This window comes from Mollisia scopiformis (assembly GCF_001500285.1).
Source record: "Mollisia scopiformis unplaced genomic scaffold LY89scaffold_22, whole genome shotgun sequence".
Classification (NCBI taxonomy): Eukaryota; Fungi; Ascomycota; class Leotiomycetes; order Helotiales; family Mollisiaceae; genus Mollisia; species Mollisia scopiformis.
The window spans coordinates 1,021,969-1,045,597 of record NW_017263602.1 but is presented as its reverse complement, the minus strand read 5'-3'; the positions used below and the strand labels follow the sequence as shown (position 1 = coordinate 1,045,597).

Below are 23,629 nucleotides of genomic sequence, written 5' to 3'. Positions count from 1 at the left end.
GCCAATTTTGGCATAGTACAGTAGCCCACTAGTTGTGAGGCTCTTATGCATTCTGCTGTCCACAACAGACTACATGTTCATACGCAAACTGGGGAAGAGGAAGTAAAGTTCCGACGCAATTAAGTAGTACAAACAAGAGTGGGTAGCGACTGCGATGGCGTGCAAAAAGCACGGGATTGCATAAGCGGACATTGACATCCCAACAATATCGCCCTTGTGTGAACTTGAAGCACTGAATAATTATTTCTGGAGGATTGACAAACCATTGTCGTGAAAGCTTTTCTAGCCGTTCTGACGAGCATCCAGTTCGCACCTTTGGAATACTTTGAGTTCTGTTTGTCTGGTATATCGAAAATTAATCATGACCGACAGGACAACTTCTGCCGCAAATGGCCACAACGGCAGTGAGCACACCAACAAGAAACGAAAGCTGAATGACAAGAAACAAATAATCCTCAATGCGTTTGCAATGAACACCCCAGGCCATTTGGCTCCGGGACTTTGGCGACATCCAAGGAACAAAACCGACCAGTACAAGAAATTGTCATTCTGTATCGAATTGGCGCAATTACTCGACAAAGCCAATTTTCATGCAATGTTCATTGCTGATAGTAGGTCAAAATTCTCTTGAGTTTGAGAACAATTTGGAAGCTGAGTGTTGGAACAGCGAATTCACCTCGACTCTCAAACAGTTCTGTAAAACAAAAACTAATTTGTGAACAGCTCTTGGGCCCTATGATGTATACAAAGGACCAGCAAACGTTGTACCTGCACTTGCCGCTGGAGCTCAATTTCCCGTCAATGACCCTCTATACTTAGTTCCAGCTATGGACGCGGCAACCAAGAACTTGATCTTCGGTGTTACTGCCAGCCTGACTTATGAGAAACCATATTCTCTTGCGAGGCGTCTGTCCACCGTGGACCATCTATCCGAGGGTAGAGTTGCCTGGAATATCGTGACTTCATATCTCGACAGCGCAGCTCGGAACCATGGCCTGAAAGAGCAAATACCTCATGACGAGAGATATGCTATTGCGCACGAGTACATGGAGGTTCTGTACAAGCTCTGGGAAGGTAGCTTCCGTGATGACGCTGTCTTGGCAGACAGAGAAACTGGAGTCTACATCGCCAATGATGCTGTTCGACAGATCCATCATAAAGGGAAATATTTCGAAGTTCCAGGACCTGCTTTTTGCGAGCCTTCACCACAGCGAACTCCACTGCTTTTCCAGGCTGGTGTTTCCGAAGCAGGGAATAGCTTTGGCGGCAAGCACGCGGAGGTGATCTTCGTTGGGGGTCAAGTTCCAGAAGGCGTGCGTCCGAATGTTGACAACATCCGTAGAGTCGCGAAAGAAGAAGGTAGAGATCCTGATCATATCAAAATTGTTGTAGGAATCAACGTTATTGTTGCGGCAACGGACGATGAGGCCAAAGCAAAGCGAGAAGAATATCTAAAGTACGCTGACAGCGAGGGTGCTCTGGCACTTTTTGGTGGATGGACAGGCGTTGATCTATCAGGATATGCTGATGACGATGACTTCCGTTTCAGTGACTCTCCTCGAGTGAAGTCAATGGTTCGCCGTTGGTCAAGCACGGTTCCCGGAACGGATAATCTCCCATGGACTAAGAGAAGGATCGTGGAGTACTTGAGCGTGGGTGGTCTTGGGGCCAAAGCCGTTGGCAGTCCTCAAACAGTGGCTGATGAGCTGGAGCGCTGGGTGGAAATTGCTGATATTGATGGGTTCAACCTGGCACATGTTGTCAATCCAGGAACTTTTGAAGACATTATCGAGTATTTGCTTCCAGAGCTGGAGCGACGCGGACTTCATTCAAGGCAAGTCAAGAAGGAGGGTGCAACTGCCCGGGAAGTTCTGTTCGGAACGAGCAGGCTGCCTGAAGACCATCCCGGGAGTAAGTATAAGTGGAGAGCTGGTGAGAAAGAGCCAAAATATCAGCAGGCGGTTTCTACGGTTGATGGCGTCAGTGAAACTCTGGCATGAGATGAAGTGGAAAACAAATATGATTGAAGCACCTTTAAATCGGGCAGAAACGATTCGACATCTCATCACATATATGTTTTAGGAGTACGTCTAGGATGAGGTATCACCTGAAAGATGTTTAAATCATAGAATTAAATAGCGATTTGTGACGAAAGTCTATGTTGTTCAAGAATTGTTGAAGTCGGAGTTGAAATCAGAGTACGGCCGAGCTGACTAAGCGAATTAGCTTCAGACTAAAACTTCTCCCAACAGTTCCCCAAGGTAAGTAGCCTTAGATATCTCTCTATCCTTTCCAACAGATATTTCTTTACCACTTCATGAGAAGACAACTTACAAATTCATGACACGATAAGCCTGACATCCTAGTCAGAAGATTGGAAAGCGCCGCACGTGATAAACTGTGCTTACAGGTTGCCGCAGTGCCGAGGCCTCTTTCCCCGCATAACGGTTACCCTTGTGGAGAAGTATCGGCCATTGTCATGTCCTGCTAAGTTTCATTTCCTTCTCTTCTTTAATTTCACTTGTTTTGGCACCGAGATATTCCATTGATCATAGTACCCTGATCCTGTTTTCAACGATTCTCTCTCGAATAAATCCACACTCTTCAAGATGGTTATAAAACGCAATGAGCCATGCTACGTCCTCGGCGTGGGCATGACCAAGTTTATCAAGCCAAGAGGGAAGGTCGATTATACTGAGCTAGGCTTTGAAGCTGGTATCAAGGCCATGCTCGATGCGCAGATCAATTACGACGATGTTGACCAAGGTGTGGCCTGCTACTGTTATGGCGACTCTACCTGCGGACAACGAGTATTTTATCAATTTGGCATGACCCAAATCCCAATATACAACGTAAACAACAACTGCTCAACCGGATCCACCGGACTACACCTTGCACGAAATGTTATCAGCCACGGCGGAGCCGATTGTATTCTGGTTGTGGGTTTTGAGAAGATGAACCCTGGAAGTCTGCAAAGCTTTTGGCAGGACCGAAGCAACCCTACAGGAACCAGTGGTGAGATGATGGCAGCGACCCGTGGTGTTACAAATGCTCCAGGAGCTGCTCAGATGTTTGGAAATGCTGGTCGAGAATATATGGAGAAGTACTGCTCACTCCACTAGACTGAATCTTGAGTCCTCCTGTGCTGACACCATTCACTTCAGATACGGTGCTAAACCTGAAGACTTCGCGGAAATTGCTCGAGTCAATCACGAACATTCTCAACGAAACCCATACTCTCAATTCCAAGATGTCTATACTCTGGAACAAATTATGAAAGCGCCCATGATCCACGAACCTCTCACGAAGCTTCAATGCTGCCCTACATCCGACGGCGGAGCTGCTGCTGTTCTCGTTTCTCAAGACTTCCTCGATGCTAGACCGCACTTGAAGGAACAAGCTATTTTGATTGCTGGGCAATGTCTAGCTACAGATGCACCTAGTCTGTTCTCAAGAAGCTCAATCGATCTTATGGGCTTCGAAATGACACAATATGCTGCTAAGACAGCTATGGACGAGGCTGGTGTATCTCCAAAGGATATCAAAGTCTGCGAGTTACATGACTGCTTCTCCGCGAACGAGATGATTGTCATTGATGCTCTTGGGCTCTCACCTCCAGGGAAGGCGCATGAGTTGGTTCGAAACGGAGACATCACCTATGGTGGCAAGCTAGTCATCAACCCTTCTGGAGGCTTGATCTCCAAGGGACATCCTCTCGGCGCTTCAGGCATCGCCCAGTGTGCGGAACTTGTTTGGCACCTGAGAGGTTGGGCAAACAACAGATTGATCAAGGATACAACCGTTGCGCTTCAACACAACTTGGGATTGGGAGGCGCTGTCGTTGTTACAGTATACAAGCGAGCAGATGGAAAGAGTAATGATATCGTTGATGATGCTACTATTGGGAAGAAGAATAAGTTAGGGTACAACCCAGCTGTGGTGGCCAAGGGCTTCACGAATGCGCAAGCCACGAGTGTGCGGAGCCGGACGAAGAGCAGTGCTTGGGCTTTGGGAGATGCTGAGAAGAAGGTTGAGGCTAGATTCTAATTCTGATGTATGTGAGATATTGTTAGGGTATGTAAAATGAACCAGAATCCGTTGCCAAGCTTTGGGGTCCCTAGTGCGGTAACTCATCGTCGATGAACAAGACCACGATGTGCAACAAATGCTCTTTTCCGTCCTGTTCCTTGATTTTTCACACACTTGGTTGAGTAATCATCCAGGGGAGCGCAGTTACGAGACACGTTGCTACCCGCCAGACACCGTGACACTGGTGTTTTAATTGGAGTGGCTTGCATATGCACGCAATCATGATCTGAGAATATGGGGCGAGGGTTCTAGGCGAGTCTTATTCGTCCCCCTCAGTTGAAATCTCTCTTGTTAGAAAGGTAAAAGGTATCAGTCCATCAATCAATACGTTCACAGACCCCTTTTCCTTCAGTCAATTCGACAAGTCCTTAATACAAATCCACACAAGCCCAACTACCCTCCAAATCCTGATCCCCCACTCCATCCCACTTCGCGTGCTTAGGGTACACACAGACGGGCCTCTGCCTCCTTACTCCCTTCTCCACATCATCATCCACAAACTTCGTAGCCACAATCTCCTCCGGCTCGATCCCCTCCTCCACCCACCGCATCAACGCCAAAACAACATCATGTCTCGCGTCCTCGTACCCGGGAACACTCTTCACCGTCGCCCCCAACGAAGCAGGTTGTCCCCCTCCAGCAATATACCACGGAGCATCGCCCGTTGATCCACGACAGTGCTGCAGTCCTGGTATCATGTATAGTTTATAAAACGAGGAGATGGGACGAGAAAGCCCTTTTGGGATCAACGTCCTCAAGATTTGGTTGTGAAGATAAATGCTGGCTTCAGCAGGTATCAAACCATCGCTGTACCCGTGGTAATGAATCACCTTCCCGCCTCTGTCCGCGAGCGGTGTTATGTCGAAATCATCCGCGTTCGCTTCTCCGGGGTTCAGTTCATCGCCCAGCTGCACGGTCGCGAGGTCGAAGTTCTCGGCCCAGTTGTAGGAGCTGGCGGTGGAGGAGGAGTGGTTGAGCAGGAAGTTGGAGAGCCAGACTGTGCCCATGGGTGAGGGGTGGCCCGAATCGAGGTTCATTGCGCGGCCGAACTCGGTTTCGGAACCGAGGGATAGGGAGGGGAAGAGGAAGGTGGCGTTGGTGTCTATCCAGGGACTTTGGATTTTATCTAACGTCTTTAGTTGGGGAAGTGTGAGGCAGGTTCCTGGCTTGGAGGTTGGTGTGCAGAGGAGGGTTTCGGGACGGAAGATGCAGGCGCGGGGGTTGGAGATTATTCCGTCCAGGACTCCGTCTTGAGGGTCGCATTGTCGGATTGCTTCTTCTGCGATGACTTTGAATAGGGAGCCGGGGATGTGGTGCGGTGAGTCGAGGGGTAGGTTCCAGAGAGAGACGGCTAGGTGCCATGGTTGGAGATGAGAGGTCCACCATGCTGGAGCAGCGGAGACGATACCGTCAAAGTCAGAAGGATATTTCTGTATTGACTTAAATCCTTGACGACCTCCAGTTGAGCAGGCCGAGAAGTAGGAATACTTGATCTTTGCTGAGTAGTATTTCTGCGTGATGAGCTTGGAGAGCTTGACAGAGTTGTGCATAGCTCGGTGTCCCCAATCAATCTGTGTCTCTGGATTGTTTAAAGCCCATGATGCGTCTGGGACGGCTGATACATGGCCAGTGTCTAGAAGTGATTTAGTATTGACTTCTCATAGAAAGTATTAGCTGTCCGTGAAGGGTGGGATTACCGGTAGACATAGAAGCAAATCCAGACAAAGCATGCGTCTCCATATCATTCCAATTGATGCCACCACCAAATCCGCCGTTTCCAGAGCCCATGAAACGTAAATTCCATTCGTCAGGTAAGAAGAGCCCGAAATTGAATGATGATGTTGGAGAGGAGATCACGTTCACTGTGACAGCGCAAAGGGCTGGCAAACCGGTTGCTGCCTTTGGAAAGGGAGGTGAAGGCTGTGTCCATGTTCCATTGGCTGCAATAGAGACAGCAGAGATGATTGTTGCGTGTGAGGGGAGAAATGGGGATAGGGCTGAGGGTGAGCATTGGAGGGCTGGTGAAGCGGTGGTTTGGAATTGAGATGTGAGACCTAAGAACGATTGGGCCGAGAGTTTGAGTTTTGACCACCAATTCGAGGTTGGGACTTGGGAGGCATTCATTTTGATAACAGCATGCGTGAGGTTTCAGATCATCTTGTATATATCTGTGAGTATATTTCTTCACGGGTCAGGTGGGGCTTACGAATTGATGGGGAAGGTGGGGCAGCGACTTTTTTGAGATCAGGTATCTGCCAGAGAAAAGGTGACCGAAAAAATGGAGAGCAAAGAATGTAAATGTGTGCGTAGCTCAACGTCGGTCATGATCATGCAAAACTGTTTGATGTTTGATACATGAAGTGCCATGGAAGTAAGATCTTCACCAAGGAGATTGAGGCTAAAAGTGGGGATGCGAACAAGGCTTCCAGGACGGCCCTTCTTCGAACTTCTTTCTGACGAGTATTAACACAGAATTTTTTTAATTCAACCAACCCTTCATCATATATGTAGACATTGAGAACTCATTTTGAGTGAAGGAGGCGTGGAATAAATTACTGTAGAATGTAGAAGTCCTCTTAAGGATTCATGCTAGCGCACGAGTAATCTGTAACACGAGACTTGCATGTGAATTAATTCCTTAGTAGATTAATTCCCATCTCACCTCAAGCACTCAAGCACTCAAATATGAAAATGTCAAGGAATGTAGTGACGTGTGAGGAGGAGGAGGGGTGCGTGATTGGATCTTTTCGACACCGGAGAGAGCTCCGAATAACTCGATAAGCCGCAAAAGGCCGTGAGACAGTCGCTATCTGCAGATACCGGTATTCAAGTCAAGGAACTGGCTCTGAAGAAACCAAGAAGCTCATTGTTAGTGCTATCATTATAGTAAATAGCTTTTACGACAGCGTACCCCGTATCACACTGGCAGCGGAGAGATTCAAAAACCAACCCAGTGAAGTCAGCGCTGGAACTAAGTTGAGGAATTGAGGAAATCTAAGTCATCCTGGCAGATTGAATCAAGAATACAACCACACTGCGGCCCAATCGAAGGATTCGCGGGACACAGAAGTCGATGGTTATGCACGGTGACAAGGGTGCGGAGACGGAGGATGCTCCGGTCGTGATCACCATCGGCATTGTGGCTAGTCTTCGTCAAGGGGTCGAAAGGTTGCGTCAGTGGTAGAATATAATCAGAAGGTGTCCCCCTTCACTCTTCACTTACAAACTTGTGTTGCATCTTCGTGCTCGAGATCATTATGCTTTCGATAGTTGTCTTGAGTCCGCTTCACCTCTCGCTCTCCTTGTCTACAATAATCTTGAAGAATGGAGAATGCTGCCTTCGCAACCTCATCGTCCTATACCGCTGGAGAATTCCGACGGCTGCTGATTCTTCCTCCTGCTCCTGCCGATCTATTTCCCTTTCGAGCCGTGGTGTTTCTGCTATGAGTTGCGACAAAGGAGCGGTGATCTGATTAGGACTGCTTTGCTTTTTACAATAGTTCTTTTTGGCTACTATCAACTTGCGTTGGCAATGTTTGTTTCACACTTTCTCCTTCTTTGTGTTCTAGATTCTAGTACTGCGCTCGATTGCTCAACAATCAACAGCTTCATTTATCTCTTTTTTTTGGTTCTAGAAGCACTTCTGGTCACGGTTTCGAAGCACAGTCTAGAGTCTAGATCGTCTCGATGCTCAACTGGGGATGAACCTGGGTTCTTTCGGGCTGAGATCAATGGTAAACTATTGCCATTGTCACCATTGACTCCTCTATTCACTGTAGGACATTTCCACCTCGTGTTGCTGCGTGCTGTTTTGCGCGGTTGAGTTCCTGCCCTGTGGCTGGGGCGTTTGCGCCGCTGTGGCTGATACGTAAGTCACTTATATCGCAACACTCAATCTCTCGGCGGAGAGGGTTGCCCGGATGGAAGTCCATGTGGGCCTGGCCATGGTCGAGAGCGAATTGAATGATCAGTGGTCTGATGAGTGCTGCTGCCGAGATGTCTTGTTGCCGTCACATCCTTACTCACGCACATCCAACTCCTCCTATTTGATGGCGGCAGCCATTGCTTTGATTGAGTGAGTGCTGGTCGTATACTTTGCTCCGTACGGTACTCTGAAATGCAGCGCAATCCAACTCTTCGACGTCGACTTCGTGGCACAGCAACGGATATCATAAATTCTTGGACATATGAGCAGGGACTGCCTGTCCAGCTGAACAGGTCAAACAGTGCAGACTTCAACACTCGAGTTAAGCCCTGCGTTATCATATATTCCGCCATCCGGGAAGGGGTAGAGTCCGCAACTAGGGGGCACTTTTCATGCCAAGAATGCACAGATCCCCTTTGCTACAGGACGGCTGCTCCTAGAGTACCGTCGACCGAGTGGGAGGGGCAAAGTTGTGTGAGGTGAGCGTGGCGGTCTGCCGGATCATCTGGCTGTATCTCGATTCTGGGTCGAAAGTTCAGAGCCTGGATTGGCCCACAAAGTGAGCAGGGATTCTCCCATTCATGGGAACCGGAAACGCAAACGCCAAAAACACCATAATAGAACATTGTACACCCCAGGTAGAATCCCATTCCAGACACAGATTTCGTTAAGAGCTAGAGTACGACGAAATGCATCGATTTCCTTTCTGCAATCTCTAGCATTGTTCGTCACTGCTATAGTGGAGCACATCATCCGAGCAATAAATTTCCGGTGCCGGCGTGCGCACACCCAGCGCAAGAAGTACGGAACTTCAAATGGCATCTCCAATTCTACACCCGCTCACCCTCGACAACGCCGAAGCAGAGCATTTAGACATTGGAGAGAGATCCGACGGAGGGATCGCAACTTCTGAATCTGATGCAAAGACAGTTGTCCGGGTCTTTCCTATTCGGCTTGCTACGGGGCAAGATCTAGTGCCAACTTCATCTGCAGTTCCAGCTCTTTTACAGTCCTTAGACTTCAACCTCTCCGGTCTAACATTACATGAAGCTGTATTGAAGCCATCACTGGGTGCAACACCTCTCCGGACGTCAACTCCTCTTCTCACTCCTCCGAAATCTCAATCGGGGTCAAGCTCTTCTTCGACCCTACAAATACCTGAACATGTCTCAACTTCTGGGCAGCGATATGTCACCAACAAATTCAATTTTGGCCTTTCCACTCACGATTATCCCACCCTGCCCCATGTTGCCAAAGGGAATAAGGTGTATCGTTGCGATCAGGAACCCATTCACATTCCAGGTGCAGTGCAATCATTCGGGGCTTTAGTGGCATTGAGACAAGATCCAAGTAGTAACTGCATTGTCCGAATTGCCAGCGAGAATACAGGAGCTATCATAGGTCGGGAGCCAGAGGAGCTGTTCAACCTTCGATGCTTCACAGATATGCTCAGCGCGAACTATAAGACCGAGTTCATGGTCCGGATGAAGGCCCTCTGTTCAAAGCCGATCAGAACAGACCCAGATGTTCATCCCCTCGCTTTGATATCCACAGACGCAGTCACAATTCATGTATTCTGTGCCATGCATCTAAATGATGCAGCCGGTTTAATCATCTGCGAATTCGAGTTAGAAAAGGAAATCTTTACCTCAAAGCACCCGCCTGAACACGGCTTACCGGCTGTACCCGTTCAAGTTATCGATCACCAAATACCGACCGAAGCTGCTCGCCTTCTATCTACTACTAATCGAAGCACTCCTCTCCACGCTGTCGACATAGCTCGCGAGTCCTCTCGACCACTTGGTTCTCTGGACCTGTTTCACATTCTTTCAGAAGTGCAAGCCCAATTATCGAAATGCACAGAATTACCAGCATTGCTCGATATAATCGTTGGACTGGTTTATGAGCTCACCAGTTTTCATCGTGTCATGGTTTATCAATTTGACGAAAACGCTGCAGGTACTTATTACTTTCCTATCCTTTAGCTGTCAATTGGCATGCCCGGCCACAATCATTATGGCACCTTAATATCTTGTTAGGGAGGCCTGTAGCTAACATCAAGTAGGTTGTGTTAAGAGCGAAATCGTCGATCCGCGCGCATCTAGCGATATATATCGCGGCCTGCATTTTCCTTCATCAGACATTCCTCGGCAAGCGCGTGAACTATATCTGATCAACAGAGTGCGAATCCTCTATGATCGAGAGCAGGAGACGGCGAGGTTGGTTTGTCGCACTCTAGATGATGCTTCGATACCACTAGATCTCAAGCACTCATATCTTCGAGCCATGAGTCCCATACATCTACGATATTTGTCGAACATAGGAGTTCGGGCCAGCATGTCAATCTCCTTGGTCGTAGACGGCAAGCTCTGGGGCTTAATAAGCTGCCACAATTACGGTTCAAGTATGCGGGTGCCTGCTCCAGTGCGGGAACTGTGCCGAAGCCTGGGCGACATTGCAAGCAACACCATTGGAAATCTGCTCTATGCCGCGCGAGTCAAGGCTCGTAAAGCATTGTCCATCGCTCCGCCAAAAACATCGCCATCAGCATATGTCGCGGCATCCTCAGGAGACTTACTGAGCATGTTCGACGCTGATTTTGGGTTTCTCGTCATCAAAGGCGAGGCTAGGGCCATTGGTCGTCTGATGGCGTATGAAGAGTCTATTGTCTTACTGCAGTTTATACGCGACGAGAACTTTACGAGCATCTTCTCAACAAACGCTATTCGCAATGAATGTCCAACCTTGAAAACTTCTGCGGAACTATCAATCATATCTGGCATGCTCGTAATTCCACTCAATCCCAACAGTGCAGAGTTTCTAGTGTTTTTTAGGAAAGGGATCTTGAAACATATTAGCTGGGCTGGAAATCCGTATGAAAAAGCTACCTCGTCAGGCCGGAACTACCTTGAGCCTAGAAGTAGTTTTCGACGATGGAGTGAGCTTGTTGTTGGTACGAGTGCAAACTGGACTGAAGACCAACGTATGAATGATCTGTTCCCCCGAGGCTGCTGCTAACTTGGCGTAGTTGAAAGTGCTGCTGTACTTTTGACGCTCTATTCACGCTTTATTGAGGTTTGTAAGTTTGAATCACTCCTCATAGCTTTCATCGTTACATCTGAGATTTTGAACATCTATTCATATATCAGAGGAATTGAAAACTATTCGTCATGCTGAACTTTCAATCACCATCGCAGCTAAAACTTTTTAGGGCGTCAGAAAGAAGCGATCGTTCAAAAGAACAGAATGACAAGAATTCTGATCCAGAATGCGGGTCACGAAGCTAGAACTCCATTGAATAGCATTATCAACTATCTCGAGATCGTCTTAGAAGATAACCTGGATAAGCGAGCTCGACTACATCTACAAAGATCACTTCAGGCTTCCAAATCGCTGGTCTTTGTCGTCAATGACCTCCTCAACCTCACAGAGGTCGAAGATGCGGTCTACAACATGTACCAGGAATACATCGATCTGAAGGCTTTGATGCGGAGTTTAGTAACTGCATTCGAGCCAGAGTCCAGCAGGAAGAATCTCAAAGTCGTACTAAACGCCGATGACACGATTCCAAGCATCGTCAAATGCAATGGATCGGATCTGAGACAGGTCATTTCCAATTTGTTAGCCAATGCCATTCAACATTCCGAGGACGGGTATATCAACATGAGCCTACGCTGCACTGGCACCTCGGACCTCTACGTTTTCACCGAGATCTCGATTGAAGACAAAGGCCGTGGACTTGAAAAGTCACAACTGGATAATCTATTCCAAGATTTCGAGAAGATATTAGACGATGAGGATGGCGAAAGTACTTCAACAACGTCGGCCAATGATGCAGCTTACTTGAAGACTATAAATACACAAATCGGTTTAGGTCTCGCCCTTACCGCTAGATTTGTCAGACTCAATAACGGGCAAATCGCGATCTCATCAGCAGGTTTAGGAAGAGGAGCAAAAGTGTCAATCACCGTCCCTTTCCACAAAGCCTCGATCCAACCGCGGCATGCTACCTTGAATCCGACTCAATTCAAGGTAAATGTAAGCAATCTCCCAACGCCACCTACCCCCAGTGAGCCATCGGCCCAGGCCCGTACCTCCTTCTTTAGCCCAATACTTTCTCCAATAACGACATCCTACTCTGATTTTGGTCAGGTAAGTGTGCCCGGTATTCTTGAGAGTCCAACCGACCCCACAAGTCCCATGTCCCCAGAAACGGATTTGGAAGTCGACAAGTTGAACATATTAGTGGCTGAAGACAATCCGTTGAATAGCCGGCTATTGCAAACAAGATTGAGTAGAAAGGGACATGGAGTCCAGGTCGCTGTCGATGGACAGGCGTGTGCCGATGCGTTTAAGCAGAACACGATGTTGTTCGACATAATCTTGATGGATATTCAGGTTCGTACTCCCACTCCTTTGATAGTTAAAGATTTCGCTTCGAGTCTAACACACAGCTACCTAGATGCCCCTCGTATCAGGTGTCGAATCCACCCGCATAATCCGCGACTTCGAACGTGTTCACTCACCACCATCCTCTCCCAAAGTCTCCGCCTATGGTCGCATACCTATCATAGCTGTCTCCGCTTCCCTGGTCGAAAAGTCGAAACTCGAGTACTCGGCCGCGGGATTTGATGGTTGGATCACAAAGCCTATCAATTTCAAGCGATTGGAGAGGATCATGGATGCAGCGAGAAATGCTGAGAAGAGGCGAGAGTTGGCATATGGGAGCGATGAGTGGGAGAATGGCGGGTGGTTCGTTACGTAGGAGGACGTTTATGTTTGTGTCGGTGTTTGGGAGGGTGGTAAGTTGCTGATTTGCTGAAGTGGATCATGTATTGAATGTATTTAGTAGAGCACAATATACGATGCGGCTCTCTGACGACCTTCCGGACTTTCACCAACTTTCTTTTCCATTAGAAGGTTGAGCGTAAAGGTTGAGGAACAAATACTCCGCTCCAGTGTGTCTGTAACCACTCAACTATTGATAAATCGTGAGATCTCAAGGACACAGAGGTCCTTCACCGTCGTGTTCACACCTAGATATCTTTCTTCCGCATCGAAGTAAAGGCGATAACTTTTCGAAAAGCACACTGAAAAGGCCGAGGGTAAGTTTTGAATGACTGAACATGGAAGTCAGAGACTATCTATCTCTTGTAATCTCAAGCTTTATAATAATATGACTCTAGGACCTGCGACCTCCGCATGAGACACAATATAGAGAGTGAGCAGACCAGAAATGAACCCAGTGTGTTGAGTGCAATGACCGCGCTTTGTGCGCGGATTGCGCATATTGCGCTGGATGCGCGAAGGGCGCTGAGTCCGCTAAGCCCATCGCATAAAAATGAATGCACTGTATTATTACGTGTTGCTAATACAGGGCCCTCAGGGCATGACGCCTGAATTATAAGCTTTTAGCCGATGATGGGTGCGAGTACAGGACTTAGTTATTAAATAAAGCTTATTCTTAGGGTACTTTTGGCAAGTGATGCTCTGTAATGACACAGTACGAAAAAGATTTCCCATTGAATAAGTTTGTGGGCTGAAAAACGAAATCTAAGTTATATCTTGGAGCGCTGTAACTACGGGGCTTTCCAGAAAGTGAAGTCTTAGTTCGTGTCTTCACAACACTGAATGCCCCATTTTCCAGAGAATTGCGACTCAATGTTTTGTAAGAGAACTCATCTACTCTTGATTAACTACTTACAGTCTTTTTTGTAGCAAAGGGAAGACGTCTCCTTCGCTATATTTTCGTAAAGTGTCTTTCAATACCGAGGCAGGTTAAAACAATAGTCAAAGTTCTTAACTATTTCCATATCAATCTTTTATTTATTCAAAAAAGAGAAGGGGGATAATCCAGAAATTACTTGAAACTTAATAATTTGGTTATGACAATGAATCAGCACATATTTCTCTTCGTCGTAACCCTCCACTGCCAAGACTTAAGGGTCCTTCAGGGGGACAACTCGCTTAAACATTTTAGCGCTTATTTATCGCAGATCCGCGGGGGTGCATCAAACTCAATAGAGTGGGGATGGTACTGCAAATTGGACGTGAGAGCCAAAACCCTTCTAGAGTTTAGAGTTATAGTATGACTTTTTAGGAAGTGATTGTGTTTATATTGCTGTGTTGCTGAGAATACGAGGTCTTCTTAGCTTCAAGATCGCTTGTGGGAAACTGATAGTTACCTATGCTTTGATCAGCCGTAAAATGTTTAGTTTCCGTTGTATATCTCGCGAATATTTTCATCTGGCCTTCGGATTAAACGTTGAAGGTCTTATGTATTGGGAAGATTCTTCAACGGACGACCTTTCCGAGTTGTGGTGCGCAGTCTTGCTCACTCGAAATATGGCGAGTGACCTCTCTTCTTTTGTGAACGTTCCGAGATTGCGTCTTCCACAGCCATGGGATTCGGGGTGCATGACGAGAACATCGAGAATATCGAGAACATCGAGAAAAGCTGGAATTCCTTCGGTGCATGAAGGAATGGATGGAAAGTAATGCGCTGTAACATTATTTGGATCTTTTGGGTGCTACTGAATCGAACTCTCGTCTTGTCTCGTGCTGATCTTGAAATGTATTGGCTTCTTCCCAGCAAAACAACTCCTTTCAACTCTTTTGTTGCTTGGCAGCAGTCTCGGAGACAAAAAGACGGACGCTATAAATTCCAGCTCCCGAATCGACAGGGAAGTAAAGTGATTCCTGCCAAGGAAAGATCGAACCTGAATCGACCGAAGAATCATTTCAGACAGCCGGGTTATATTCTCCATCACGCTTGGTCTTCGGTGCCGAGAGCCTTTATTGTGGCGTATGAACATGCTTGAAGTGCTGCTTAGATGCCACATTCTTTGCTCCCCATCCTTGAAACAGATTTTGGAGCTTGGTTGTTTTGCAGGGATGAGTCGAGAAATTAGAGTCTGCTGGAATAGATCATTCTAGAGTTGTGGATTGTGGACATGAATGCAACTAAAGCAATTCAGAAGATGCATCTAGACTCCGTTCAGTGCGTCAAAGATTTGTAGCATTGCTTAATCAATGATTACTCAACTTTCAGTGTCTTTGAATTCAGCGGTGGCGTTGAGACATCCACACGGAGTATCCCCATCACCTGTATTGTCTTGGGAATTCCACGCGCATGCTGACACTTGTCAAAGCTATTAGTTTGTCGTATTTCAGATATTTCCTATCGCAACACCATGTCACTGGGTTGCTCTCATTGCACCATTGGAGCGCATTAGAGCGCTCGCTCCAAACTTTGGGGAAGCATGTACGTGAAATCGTACGAGTTTTCTCGATTTTGGTAGGGTGTTCGAAAGCAGCCACTGCGGAGTCATGCCACAATCTCTCACCAATCCTTTTTATCCGCATGTCTTAATGCCCACGATTAATGCGCAGTAGTAATTACCCCTCTGGTCCATGCTGCTGACGAGAACTTTCTCTCGCAGTCCATCCCGCCCTGCCCTCGTCAGGCACCTCTCTCCACACTGTTCGCGATGTTCCAGTCTCCGTACAAATTTGCATGTTCTTGGTCCAGAGCATGGTCATGGAAAAGCAGTCATAATTGGGCAACGATAACAATAAGTGTCTTGCGCAAAGAAGAAGAGAAAGGATGCAGGCCCGGCTCGCGCGGGAGTAGGACTTTATAAGCATGGCTTTGGCGAGAAGACACTATCGAATCAAAATGAAGTGACGCAGCCAGCCCTGCGTTTTACTTGCTTTTTCCGGAGCTATCTCCGCACGTCATCGAGGAAACTTCTCGATTCAAAAGAAAAGGATGCCCCTTACTGCAACCAGGGCTCTAGATCGAGGTCGCAACATGACGTCGTTAACAAGGGTACCTGGATCGCTAAAGGCAATGTACCGTAAGTTTTAAAGTCCTTAAAGTAAGTTCTGGAAACCTTTGGATCTGGTTTCGTCAACCATTTCTCTGTACTCGGATCGGTCTTGCGACCACGTGATCTCGCTTGACCCCTAAAAATGGCTGCGAGGGTCGAGGAGATCTTGCGAGGCCTTGGGCTATCACAGTACTTGAAGATATTCTTTGAGGCGGGATTCGAGGATTGGGAGTCTCTGAGAGAGATTCAAGAGATCGATTTCTTGAAGTTGAGCGTTCGTCGTGGGGACAGGAGAAAGTTACAGCGTGAGATCGCCAGACGCCATTTGTGGCCAGACTTGCAGCCGTTACCAACAACAGAAGATCTGCGACATCATGAGAATCTTATCTCACGAAGATCTTCAGTAGCTTCTTACTCCAGATCAATAAGCCGTCCTTGTTCCTACTCGCCAAAGTCACTCACTTCAACTAGCTTGCCACCGTCTCCAGACACCCGCCGTTCAGGATCCAGAGTCAATGCCCATGGGAACACCTATGATTATTCAGATATACGTGACCACATTGCCACAATACTCAGAGATAAATCGATTATCCTGGACATAGACAATAACCAAAACAGCCAGGTGAAACTTACCCTACGAGCAACTTAAGAGTTGGACTTACCATTATAGTCGCCAGTAGAATGTTGCAACGAACGAGGACGACCGAGAAATAGCAGACCGGAAGCTTCATTCACAGCCTCAAAGATACCGGAATTCAGCGAGTCTCTCGTTCACCAGGTCTGTCACGCTCTTTCCTCACCAACTCCAAGCTCCGATAAACTTAGCCAGGACCAACTTTTCTTCACGCTGAGCGAAGCAGAAAGATCCACTCGGCAATTCACGATCTCACCGAGGCATGGAATACACCTTGATGCCTTCATCCAACGTCTCAATCATGTTCTGCATTTATTCGATGAATTCAGTCTTCGGGGAAGTTTCGAGAATGCCGTCGCAGGACAGGCATTAGATGAAGTGTCGTCCACAGAACTCACGTTGGCACTTGCTTTAGGAGCAACGTACACGGGCACTCAACCACATTCAGTCCATCTTGAGATGTATATCCGAGGTCGTGTGCAGTTATCGGTTCTGAACGATTGGCGTGATGATCTGTGGATGATGAGAGTTTTAATCATGATCGCATTATACCACCTTAACATGTTCCCGAACTCCACCTCTCACTTCCTCGGTATGTCACAGTCTAAACGGGTATGTACGACTGGGGACTAACAAGCGACAGATCTAGCAATACGGCTCGGCCAAGCAAATCGACTAGATGCAGCATCTTTCCCTCTTCCAGACGTCGTAGAGCCTGCGCGCTCCCATTGGCTTCGAGTCTGGAAAAGCATCGAATTTGTTCAGCAGGTAAGGAGCTGAACCCCAAGATCCAAAGCTCAGGAATCCTAACAACAACATCAGTGGTTGCATCTCGGTGCTCATAATCCAATGACTAGAGTGTCCGAAACGGAATATCTAATCAACATGCTGGTAACGCTCCATCCCTCCACCGATGGGCATAGGAGTTGTAACATGAAACCGCCAGGAACCACCATTGATCTCCGAAGAATGTCTTAATAGCCGCCTCACACAGTTGAACATGAGTGTCCTCGGCAATCTCCTCAAAGAAGTCCTCCAAGACCGAGTCCGTTCAGAACTAGGCACACCATCACCTTCACTGGTTGCCGTTCACCTTGGATCGCTTTCGAGATTCTACTCTGAACTCCCGATATATTTCTATTTGCGCCCCAGACCCGACAACGAGACAGCAGGCATCTCTCGCTTCATTGAAGGCACAAATGCAAGACAAAAGTCCAGTATTGTAAAGTCATCACTCTCGAGCATTAAGTATAGACTATCAACTAACTTGGTGAATTTTCCAGCTTAACGTACACGTTTTGTATTTAGGGGTCAAATGCCAACTACTACAACCAGCACTCGTCAAGATGCTTCAAACAACCCAAGGGGATGAGATTATTGTCGATCATGCGTCTCAATGGTAAGCCAGGCGGAGACTCCTCTGAGACAAGCAGAATGGCAGAAGCTGATGGGGAACTCTGAAGTGTGGAGTCAGCTAGGATGATTGTTGAGATCTGTGAGGACATTGTGAAATCGGGTTTTGGAATCAAGGGGCACTGGGTCGTGGTGTAAGTTCCAAGCGATGCTGACTAGAGTGTCCAGAATGTTGACTCGACGACAGGCATTTTCTTTCCAAGGTGCTGTTGATCTTGATACTCGCTTCTATTCAAGCACACAAAGAAAATCACATCGAGGTTTGGAAGAAAATGGTGGACTCAATCTCAACAGCAGCGAGGCTACTTGAGATTAGTTCGGATGGGTCACCTGCGGGTGGGTCTGGGATTGATGTAGTCGACCAGTTTTCTGAGTTATTGGAGTCCGGCTGAAACACATAGAGCAGGTGTGTTGCAGGTGCTACTTTGTTTCTAAGGGGGTGTTCTGGGAAAACGACGTTGAGATAACCCGTGCGCGTTTATTCTTACGGAACTGCCTTCAAAAACAAGAAACAATAAAATCATAAGCAGTATCAATGGCAGCAATTTATTCAGGACTTGATACTGGCTACTCGATTTGTTGATACTTGATGCTAAGTTGTGAACAGTGCTGGTTAGTACAAGCAATCCAGCATGCAATATCGTCCGCATGTCTCACAACTTCAAAACATACTTCTAGTAATTGGCTCTGTATTTCTCCGTCATACTAATCCTACAAAATCTCATGTAACTCCGAATTTGCTCAAGCCTCGCTTACATTGCCCCCTTTGGGTGGACTACTCGGCAAACTTGCCACTGCATCACGCCAGCTCACTTACCCCACCAACCCCGCGTTCATCGCTACACTTGCCCCGCACCTTCAAGATACTATCTTCAGTCGTACATTCTATTTCTTGTGATACAAGAATAAGCATTTCTTTAAAACGTCTACAAATCTCCTCACTTCATCTCGTTTCTTTAGCCAGTTCTCATTCATCCAACCATTGGATTCAGTCCCACTCCTACTTGCACACTCGCGCTTTCCCTGCAGCCATCATAATGACACAACGACTCCTCAACAAAATCGCCATAATAACAGGCTCGTCCTCCGGCCTAGGACGTGCAATCTCACTTCACTACGCCCGTGAAGGCGCAACAGTGGTCTGCTCTGATCTCTCTCCGTCAGCACGATCTCTCGTTCCTTCGGAATCAGAAGTTGATACGCATCAATTGATTGAAAAGCTGGGCGGGAAATCGATTTTCGTCAAGACGGATGTTAGTAAAGCACGGGATATGGAGAATCTGGTTGAAAGTGCTGTGAAGGAGTTTGGGGGTTTGGATATGTTTGTTCTAACTTTCTCTTCCTGTGCTTAATATCTAGTCAAGATCTATGCGAGGGAGAGAGAAAGGAGAAGGCTAATATACCGAACAGAATGGTAAACAATGCAGGCATCTCGTTAGAAGCCAAGATCCCGGGTCCGGTTCACACAGCTACCGAAGAAAAATGGGATGCTGTTATGGCTGTGAACACAAAGTCGGTCTTTCTGGGAAGTAAGTATGCGACGAAACAGATGATTGGACAAGATTTGAAAGATGGAGAGAGGGGTGTCATTGTGAATATTTCGAGTATTATGGGTATTATTGCTGGGACCAATCAACGTGAGTATTTCTTGCCCTCAGTGATGAAAAACGAGAGGGGGAGATAAAACAGAAGTAGAAGGTTGACCAATGTTTAATATAGCCTGTTATTCGGCAAGCAAAGGGGCAGTGAGTAACCTCACTCGTCAAGTTGCGTTGGATTACGCAAAGTACAAGATTCGAGTCAACGCAATTTGTCCCGGATGTTCGTTTTGCTCCCCTTCCGTCGTTCTAGCAGCATACTTACCATGGAACACAGACACACAGACAGCAATGTTCGCCGAAACAACGACGTATAAAAGCACAGTGGATGAGTTGATGGCGCTGCATCCATTGAATGGACTTGGTGTTCCAGATGACATTGCAAAAATGGCGGTCGTGCTTGCGAGCGCGGATGCAGGGTGGGTCACTGGTGCTTGTATTCCTGTTGATGGCGGATATACTGCTCAGTAAGGGAGGGTTTTGAAGGGGTGGCAGAGATCACGTGAATGAGAGTGTGTTGATGTATCATGAGTCCCGAGGTCTATTTCTAGATATGCTAAACTGATCTATAACTTGATGCTTCCGGAACTACTCTGTTCGGAAACTTGGGTAATGAGGATTCCTTTCTTCACTGCACTTTCGATATTCTCCAATACTAGGAGCTCCATGTTTCGCTGCGAAATTAATGTCAGCGTTGGTCACAAAGTGAAAAAATGGGACTTACCTGTGTCTCCTTCGTCGCTGTTCCAATGTGAGGAAGTAACACCACATTAGGATTATCCAACAATCCTTGATGAACCTTTGGCTCTTTCTCATAAACATCCAAACCCGCACTGAAGACCTTCCCACTTTCCAATGCTTGCACCAACGCTTCCTCATCCATCAGCTTGCCTCTCGCCGTATTCACAATGATGACACCGTCTTTCATCATCCCAAACTCCTTCTTCCCAATAATGCCCACTGTCTCTTTCCTCAAACTGCAGTTCAAACTCAACACATCACTCGTCTTGATCAATTCCTCGAAACTGACATATTTCGCTCCTTGCTCTAATTCGGGAGACAACCGACTACGGTTATAATATTGGATCTTCATTCCGAATGCTCGAGCTCTCGCAGCAACTTCTCGACCGATCCCACCCATACCGAGGATACCAAGTAGTTTGTTCTGAGGATCATATCCAAGTTGTGAATTTCCTCGCCACTTGCTGGAGCGGATGGCGGAGTACGGAATATGAATCCGACGAAGAGCTCCCAACATGAGGAAAATGGCAATGTCGGCAGTGGCATTGTTGACTGCTATTGGCGTGCTGGAGACACTGATGTTTCGAGATGTGCATGCTGCGACATCGATGTTGTCGTATCCTGCGCCGTTGTGGCAAATATACTTTAGAGATGATGGGAGCTTGGATATCAATTCTGCATCAAATGGTCCTGTGATCTACCCAATCCTTTTCAGTACTTGAATTTTCCTTTCTCTCGCTGAGAACTTACGGTTGTAGATTCGTTACTTCTATATAAAGCCACAACGTCATTGTAACTCCCACTCTCGATCTCTTTCAGAAAACCTGCTCTTGATTTTGAACCCTTGAAAACCTACAGGAAATTGTGAGCCGGAGAAATTTTTGTTCAAGAATGATAACACATACCTTCAAATCTGCAAAACTTCCAAGTTCAGACCATTCTTTTTGAGAATGAACAATATCCCCGATCTGCAGTATCGCCGGCCGTGACATCTCGACGGAAGATGCTGGCGAATTGGTACCATGGGACGAGGATGATGAGCTTTCTAATGTCATTCCACTAATATTCCAAGAAGAAACTTTTCAGTGCGAATGTATGAAGGAACGAGAAATTAGAAAAGATTGAAGAAAATCTGGAGAAACGAAGTTACAAGAAAAAGAAAAAGGCCCGCGTGCCCAAGAATGGCGGGGTATAACCGGCATGTCGTCAATTACCTAGATCGCCGCCATGCCAGACCCACCATTCTGGACCTCTGACCATGAGCTGTGGTGTTCGTGCAGCGGGCTTTGAAGGGGAAGATTTGGAATGCTGTATTTTGTGGGGGAGAAACGTCAAGTCATTTGCCGAGATGGATGACTTTGGCAATAGCCGGTGGGGTCGGTTTCTGAAGGCTGGAGACCATCGAGGTATCTCCGGGTCTTGTTCCTTTCCACGGACAGATGTTTAAGTCACGGTCTAGAAACTTGAAGCTTGAATTGCATTGCAATCTGTAATATTTCTGAGAAAAGAATAGTAATTGCGAGACTCAATGGTTCCTGAAGTCTGTGGGCGAGTAAGCGCCTACAATACTCTGACATCATCGAGTACAGATAGTTTTTGCTTGTTTGGAATTTATTACTTATTCCCTCTTATGTATAAAGTATATCCAGTACAATAAGCGTATGCTTTATCTGGGTACTTGTACCTATTGATGTCGGTTGATGTCGTTCCATACTCGGTCAGTCCGCGAGTCACGTGGCTGAGAAGTCTCCATGGTGAAACCATTCTATTCGAAAATTTGTTTAATCAAAATATTCAACTTGGCTCTCGTGATCACCCATGGTTACGATCCTACTCAGAATTCCGATCTAACCCTGGAGTTCGGAGTCAGGTAGATCACGTGTCATAATGGGCATCGCACTTGCTCAAGAGTAAAAGCTTAAATGCCAGTTACAATCGTCGGCATTGTGTGTTCATTCTCAAGAGTCTACTTAAGGGTAGAGACTGACTGATTCAATATCCTTGGCGTTCATATTTGTGTGCACCCCACGTAGAAGCGAGAGAAAAAGGAGAAAGTACGTGGCCGGGCGCAAAGCTAGAGGAGTAGCCGATGAATGATGCCTAGTAGTGAGATGCGTCGTTGTAATGCAGACGGTATCAAAACGTAATTAAGATCTAATTGCAAGATTTTCTCGAAGTTCTTTAGTAAGCTAGAGCTGTCAAAGTAAGTTCCCGTTCAAGAGTTTGGTAGCGTGCGAGATGACCTCCAATTTATGTCACTATATCCATATAGCTCCAAGCACGGTGCATCAAGTCCATATTCAAAACGCTCTTGCGCAGCTTGGAAGACGATCCTTAGCTTGAAGTATTTTCTATTTAAGACTTCTACATCCGCCACACAGTACCTGCTTTCTCATGAAGCATCTACACAGATCAAAGCAACATATAACTTCAAAACACACAGTTTCGACACGTACAACCTCAAAACATACAGCTCCAAACTCTCTTCTCATCAATATGGTATCTTTCATCTACCTCACTGGAGCCGTCTTAGCTTTATGCACCTCGGCCACAGCTGCACCTCTACAACCTTGGAAGGCTCATCTCGGTGTTAGTTCTTTCTTCCACGGTCCCCATTTCAATGGCACCACCTTGAACAACACGGCCCCAATCATCATCTTGCAAAGCAGGAGCCCCGATGGCTCCGCCACCAGTCCCTCCATGAGCGATCCATCTTCTGCGAATACCACCCACAAATTCTACCTGAACTATGCTTCCACTCTACGAGCTTCCGAGAAGCAATTCGGCAGAGACATGAAGAAATGCGGCAAGAGAAAGGATTGCTACGCCCAAGCGTGCACCGATCTCTTGACTTACATAGACGACGAAGTCAGCTCTAATATGGTGGAAGATCTAGATCTGTCCACTAGCCACGATAAGGAAGCTATCGAAAACTTTAAGAAGGAACATGAGGCTGATATATCCAACATACATGATATGTTTGTTAAGTTGAGCGAGACGTGCAAGAGGAGGGGTTACAAAACAGTCACTTGTATCAATGGACTCCCGGAGCTGCTGGCGACTCAGATTGAAAACCAAGAGATTCATAAGCCTGGCTTTGAGGATTCGGTGGATCGCCTTGATGAGTTGGGTTTTTGAGTTTTCTATTGAGGATGTGCAGGGTCTGGTTGAGTTCCCTAGACGGAATTCTCGTGATATCTGCTTGTGGAGATACGGTTATCTTGCATGCGTGCCTTTGTAACTTAGTATTTAACATTCAATAAATTGATTTGACTACTACCAGCAATTCGAAACGTGCATGTACAGCTTTTGCTTCGCCCTAGCACGATGCCACCACCTCGCATCACTCATTTGGTAGGCAACTTGTAAGTCAAGAAGCAATCGTAGAAAACCTCTG

The 23,629-nt window shown here is 46.8% G+C and overlaps 7 protein-coding genes across 7 annotated transcripts; 5 read left to right on the top strand and 2 right to left on the bottom strand.

The window, feature by feature from the left end:
* Positions 1–267: 267 nt before the first annotated feature.
* On the top strand, positions 268–2,000 carry LY89DRAFT_786322 (xenobiotic compound monooxygenase, DszA family; the record flags this gene model as incomplete). Its single annotated transcript, XM_018222972.1, has 2 exons — positions 268–611; positions 724–2,000. The coding sequence occupies exons 1-2, from the start codon at positions 362–364 to the stop codon at positions 1,998–2,000; spliced, it is 1,527 nt and encodes a 508-aa protein (XP_018066553.1). The 5' UTR covers positions 268–361.
* Positions 2,001–2,276: 276 nt separating this feature from the next.
* On the top strand, positions 2,277–4,106 carry LY89DRAFT_653945 (thiolase-like protein). The gene is made up of 2 exons (XM_018212274.1): positions 2,277–3,103; positions 3,165–4,106. Exons 1-2 carry the CDS (start codon positions 2,610–2,612, stop codon positions 4,045–4,047), a joined length of 1,377 nt encoding a protein of 458 aa, XP_018066552.1. The 5' UTR covers positions 2,277–2,609; the 3' UTR covers positions 4,048–4,106.
* Positions 4,107–4,337: 231 nt separating this feature from the next.
* Positions 4,338–6,626, bottom strand: LY89DRAFT_710008 (tannase and feruloyl esterase). Its single transcript, XM_018217798.1, has 3 exons — positions 6,296–6,626; positions 5,787–6,246; positions 4,338–5,722 (listed from the first exon to the last, which is right to left on the bottom strand). Exons 2-3 carry the CDS (start codon positions 6,211–6,213, stop codon positions 4,458–4,460), a joined length of 1,692 nt encoding a protein of 563 aa, XP_018066551.1. The 5' UTR covers positions 6,214–6,246; positions 6,296–6,626; the 3' UTR covers positions 4,338–4,457.
* Positions 6,627–8,829: 2,203 nt separating this feature from the next.
* Positions 8,830–12,779, top strand: LY89DRAFT_593827 (uncharacterized protein; the record flags this gene model as incomplete). Its single annotated transcript, XM_018209769.1, has 5 exons — positions 8,830–9,973; positions 10,077–10,997; positions 11,043–11,093; positions 11,226–12,412; positions 12,477–12,779. The coding sequence occupies 5 exons, from the start codon at positions 8,830–8,832 to the stop codon at positions 12,777–12,779; spliced, it is 3,606 nt and encodes a 1,201-aa protein (XP_018066550.1).
* A 5,981-nt stretch (positions 12,780–18,760) lies between these two features.
* LY89DRAFT_653933 (gluconate 5-dehydrogenase) lies at positions 18,761–20,030 on the top strand. Its single transcript, XM_018212273.1, has 4 exons — positions 18,761–19,214; positions 19,304–19,530; positions 19,613–19,714; positions 19,769–20,030. Exons 1-4 carry the CDS (start codon positions 18,931–18,933, stop codon positions 19,960–19,962), a joined length of 807 nt encoding a protein of 268 aa, XP_018066549.1. The 5' UTR covers positions 18,761–18,930; the 3' UTR covers positions 19,963–20,030.
* A 27-nt stretch (positions 20,031–20,057) lies between these two features.
* On the bottom strand, positions 20,058–21,224 carry LY89DRAFT_700109 (uncharacterized protein; the record flags this gene model as incomplete). The annotated part of the gene is made up of 4 exons (XM_018217103.1): positions 20,058–20,165; positions 20,216–20,929; positions 20,983–21,084; positions 21,138–21,224. 4 exons carry the CDS (start codon positions 21,222–21,224, stop codon positions 20,058–20,060), a joined length of 1,011 nt encoding a protein of 336 aa, XP_018066548.1.
* Positions 21,225–22,728: 1,504 nt separating this feature from the next.
* On the top strand, positions 22,729–23,370 carry LY89DRAFT_738809 (uncharacterized protein; the record flags this gene model as incomplete). Its single annotated transcript, XM_018220403.1, has 1 exon — positions 22,729–23,370. One exon carries the CDS (start codon positions 22,729–22,731, stop codon positions 23,368–23,370), a length of 642 nt encoding a protein of 213 aa, XP_018066547.1.
* Positions 23,371–23,629: the final 259 nt, after the last annotated feature.

Excerpts from the sequence above, each read along its gene's own strand:
- LY89DRAFT_710008 (XM_018217798.1), bottom strand. The coding sequence starts at position 6,213 with ATGAATGCCTCCCAAGTCCCAACCTCGAATTGGTGGTCAAAACTCAAA. Across the intron at positions 5,723-5,786 it reads ATTTGCTTCTATGTCTACCG|ACACTGGCCATGTATCAGCC; the intron begins GTAATCCCACCC and ends AATCACTTCTAG.
- LY89DRAFT_653933 (XM_018212273.1), top strand. The coding sequence starts at position 18,931 with ATGACACAACGACTCCTCAACAAAATCGCCATAATAACAGGCTCGTCC. Across the intron at positions 19,215-19,303 it reads GAGTTTGGGGGTTTGGATAT|AATGGTAAACAATGCAGGCA; the intron begins GTTTGTTCTAAC and ends TATACCGAACAG. Across the intron at positions 19,715-19,768 it reads CAACGCAATTTGTCCCGGAT|ACACACAGACAGCAATGTTC; the intron begins GTTCGTTTTGCT and ends CATGGAACACAG.
- LY89DRAFT_653945 (XM_018212274.1), top strand. The coding sequence starts at position 2,610 with ATGGTTATAAAACGCAATGAGCCATGCTACGTCCTCGGCGTGGGCATG. Across the intron at positions 3,104-3,164 it reads GGTCGAGAATATATGGAGAA|ATACGGTGCTAAACCTGAAG; the intron begins GTACTGCTCACT and ends CATTCACTTCAG.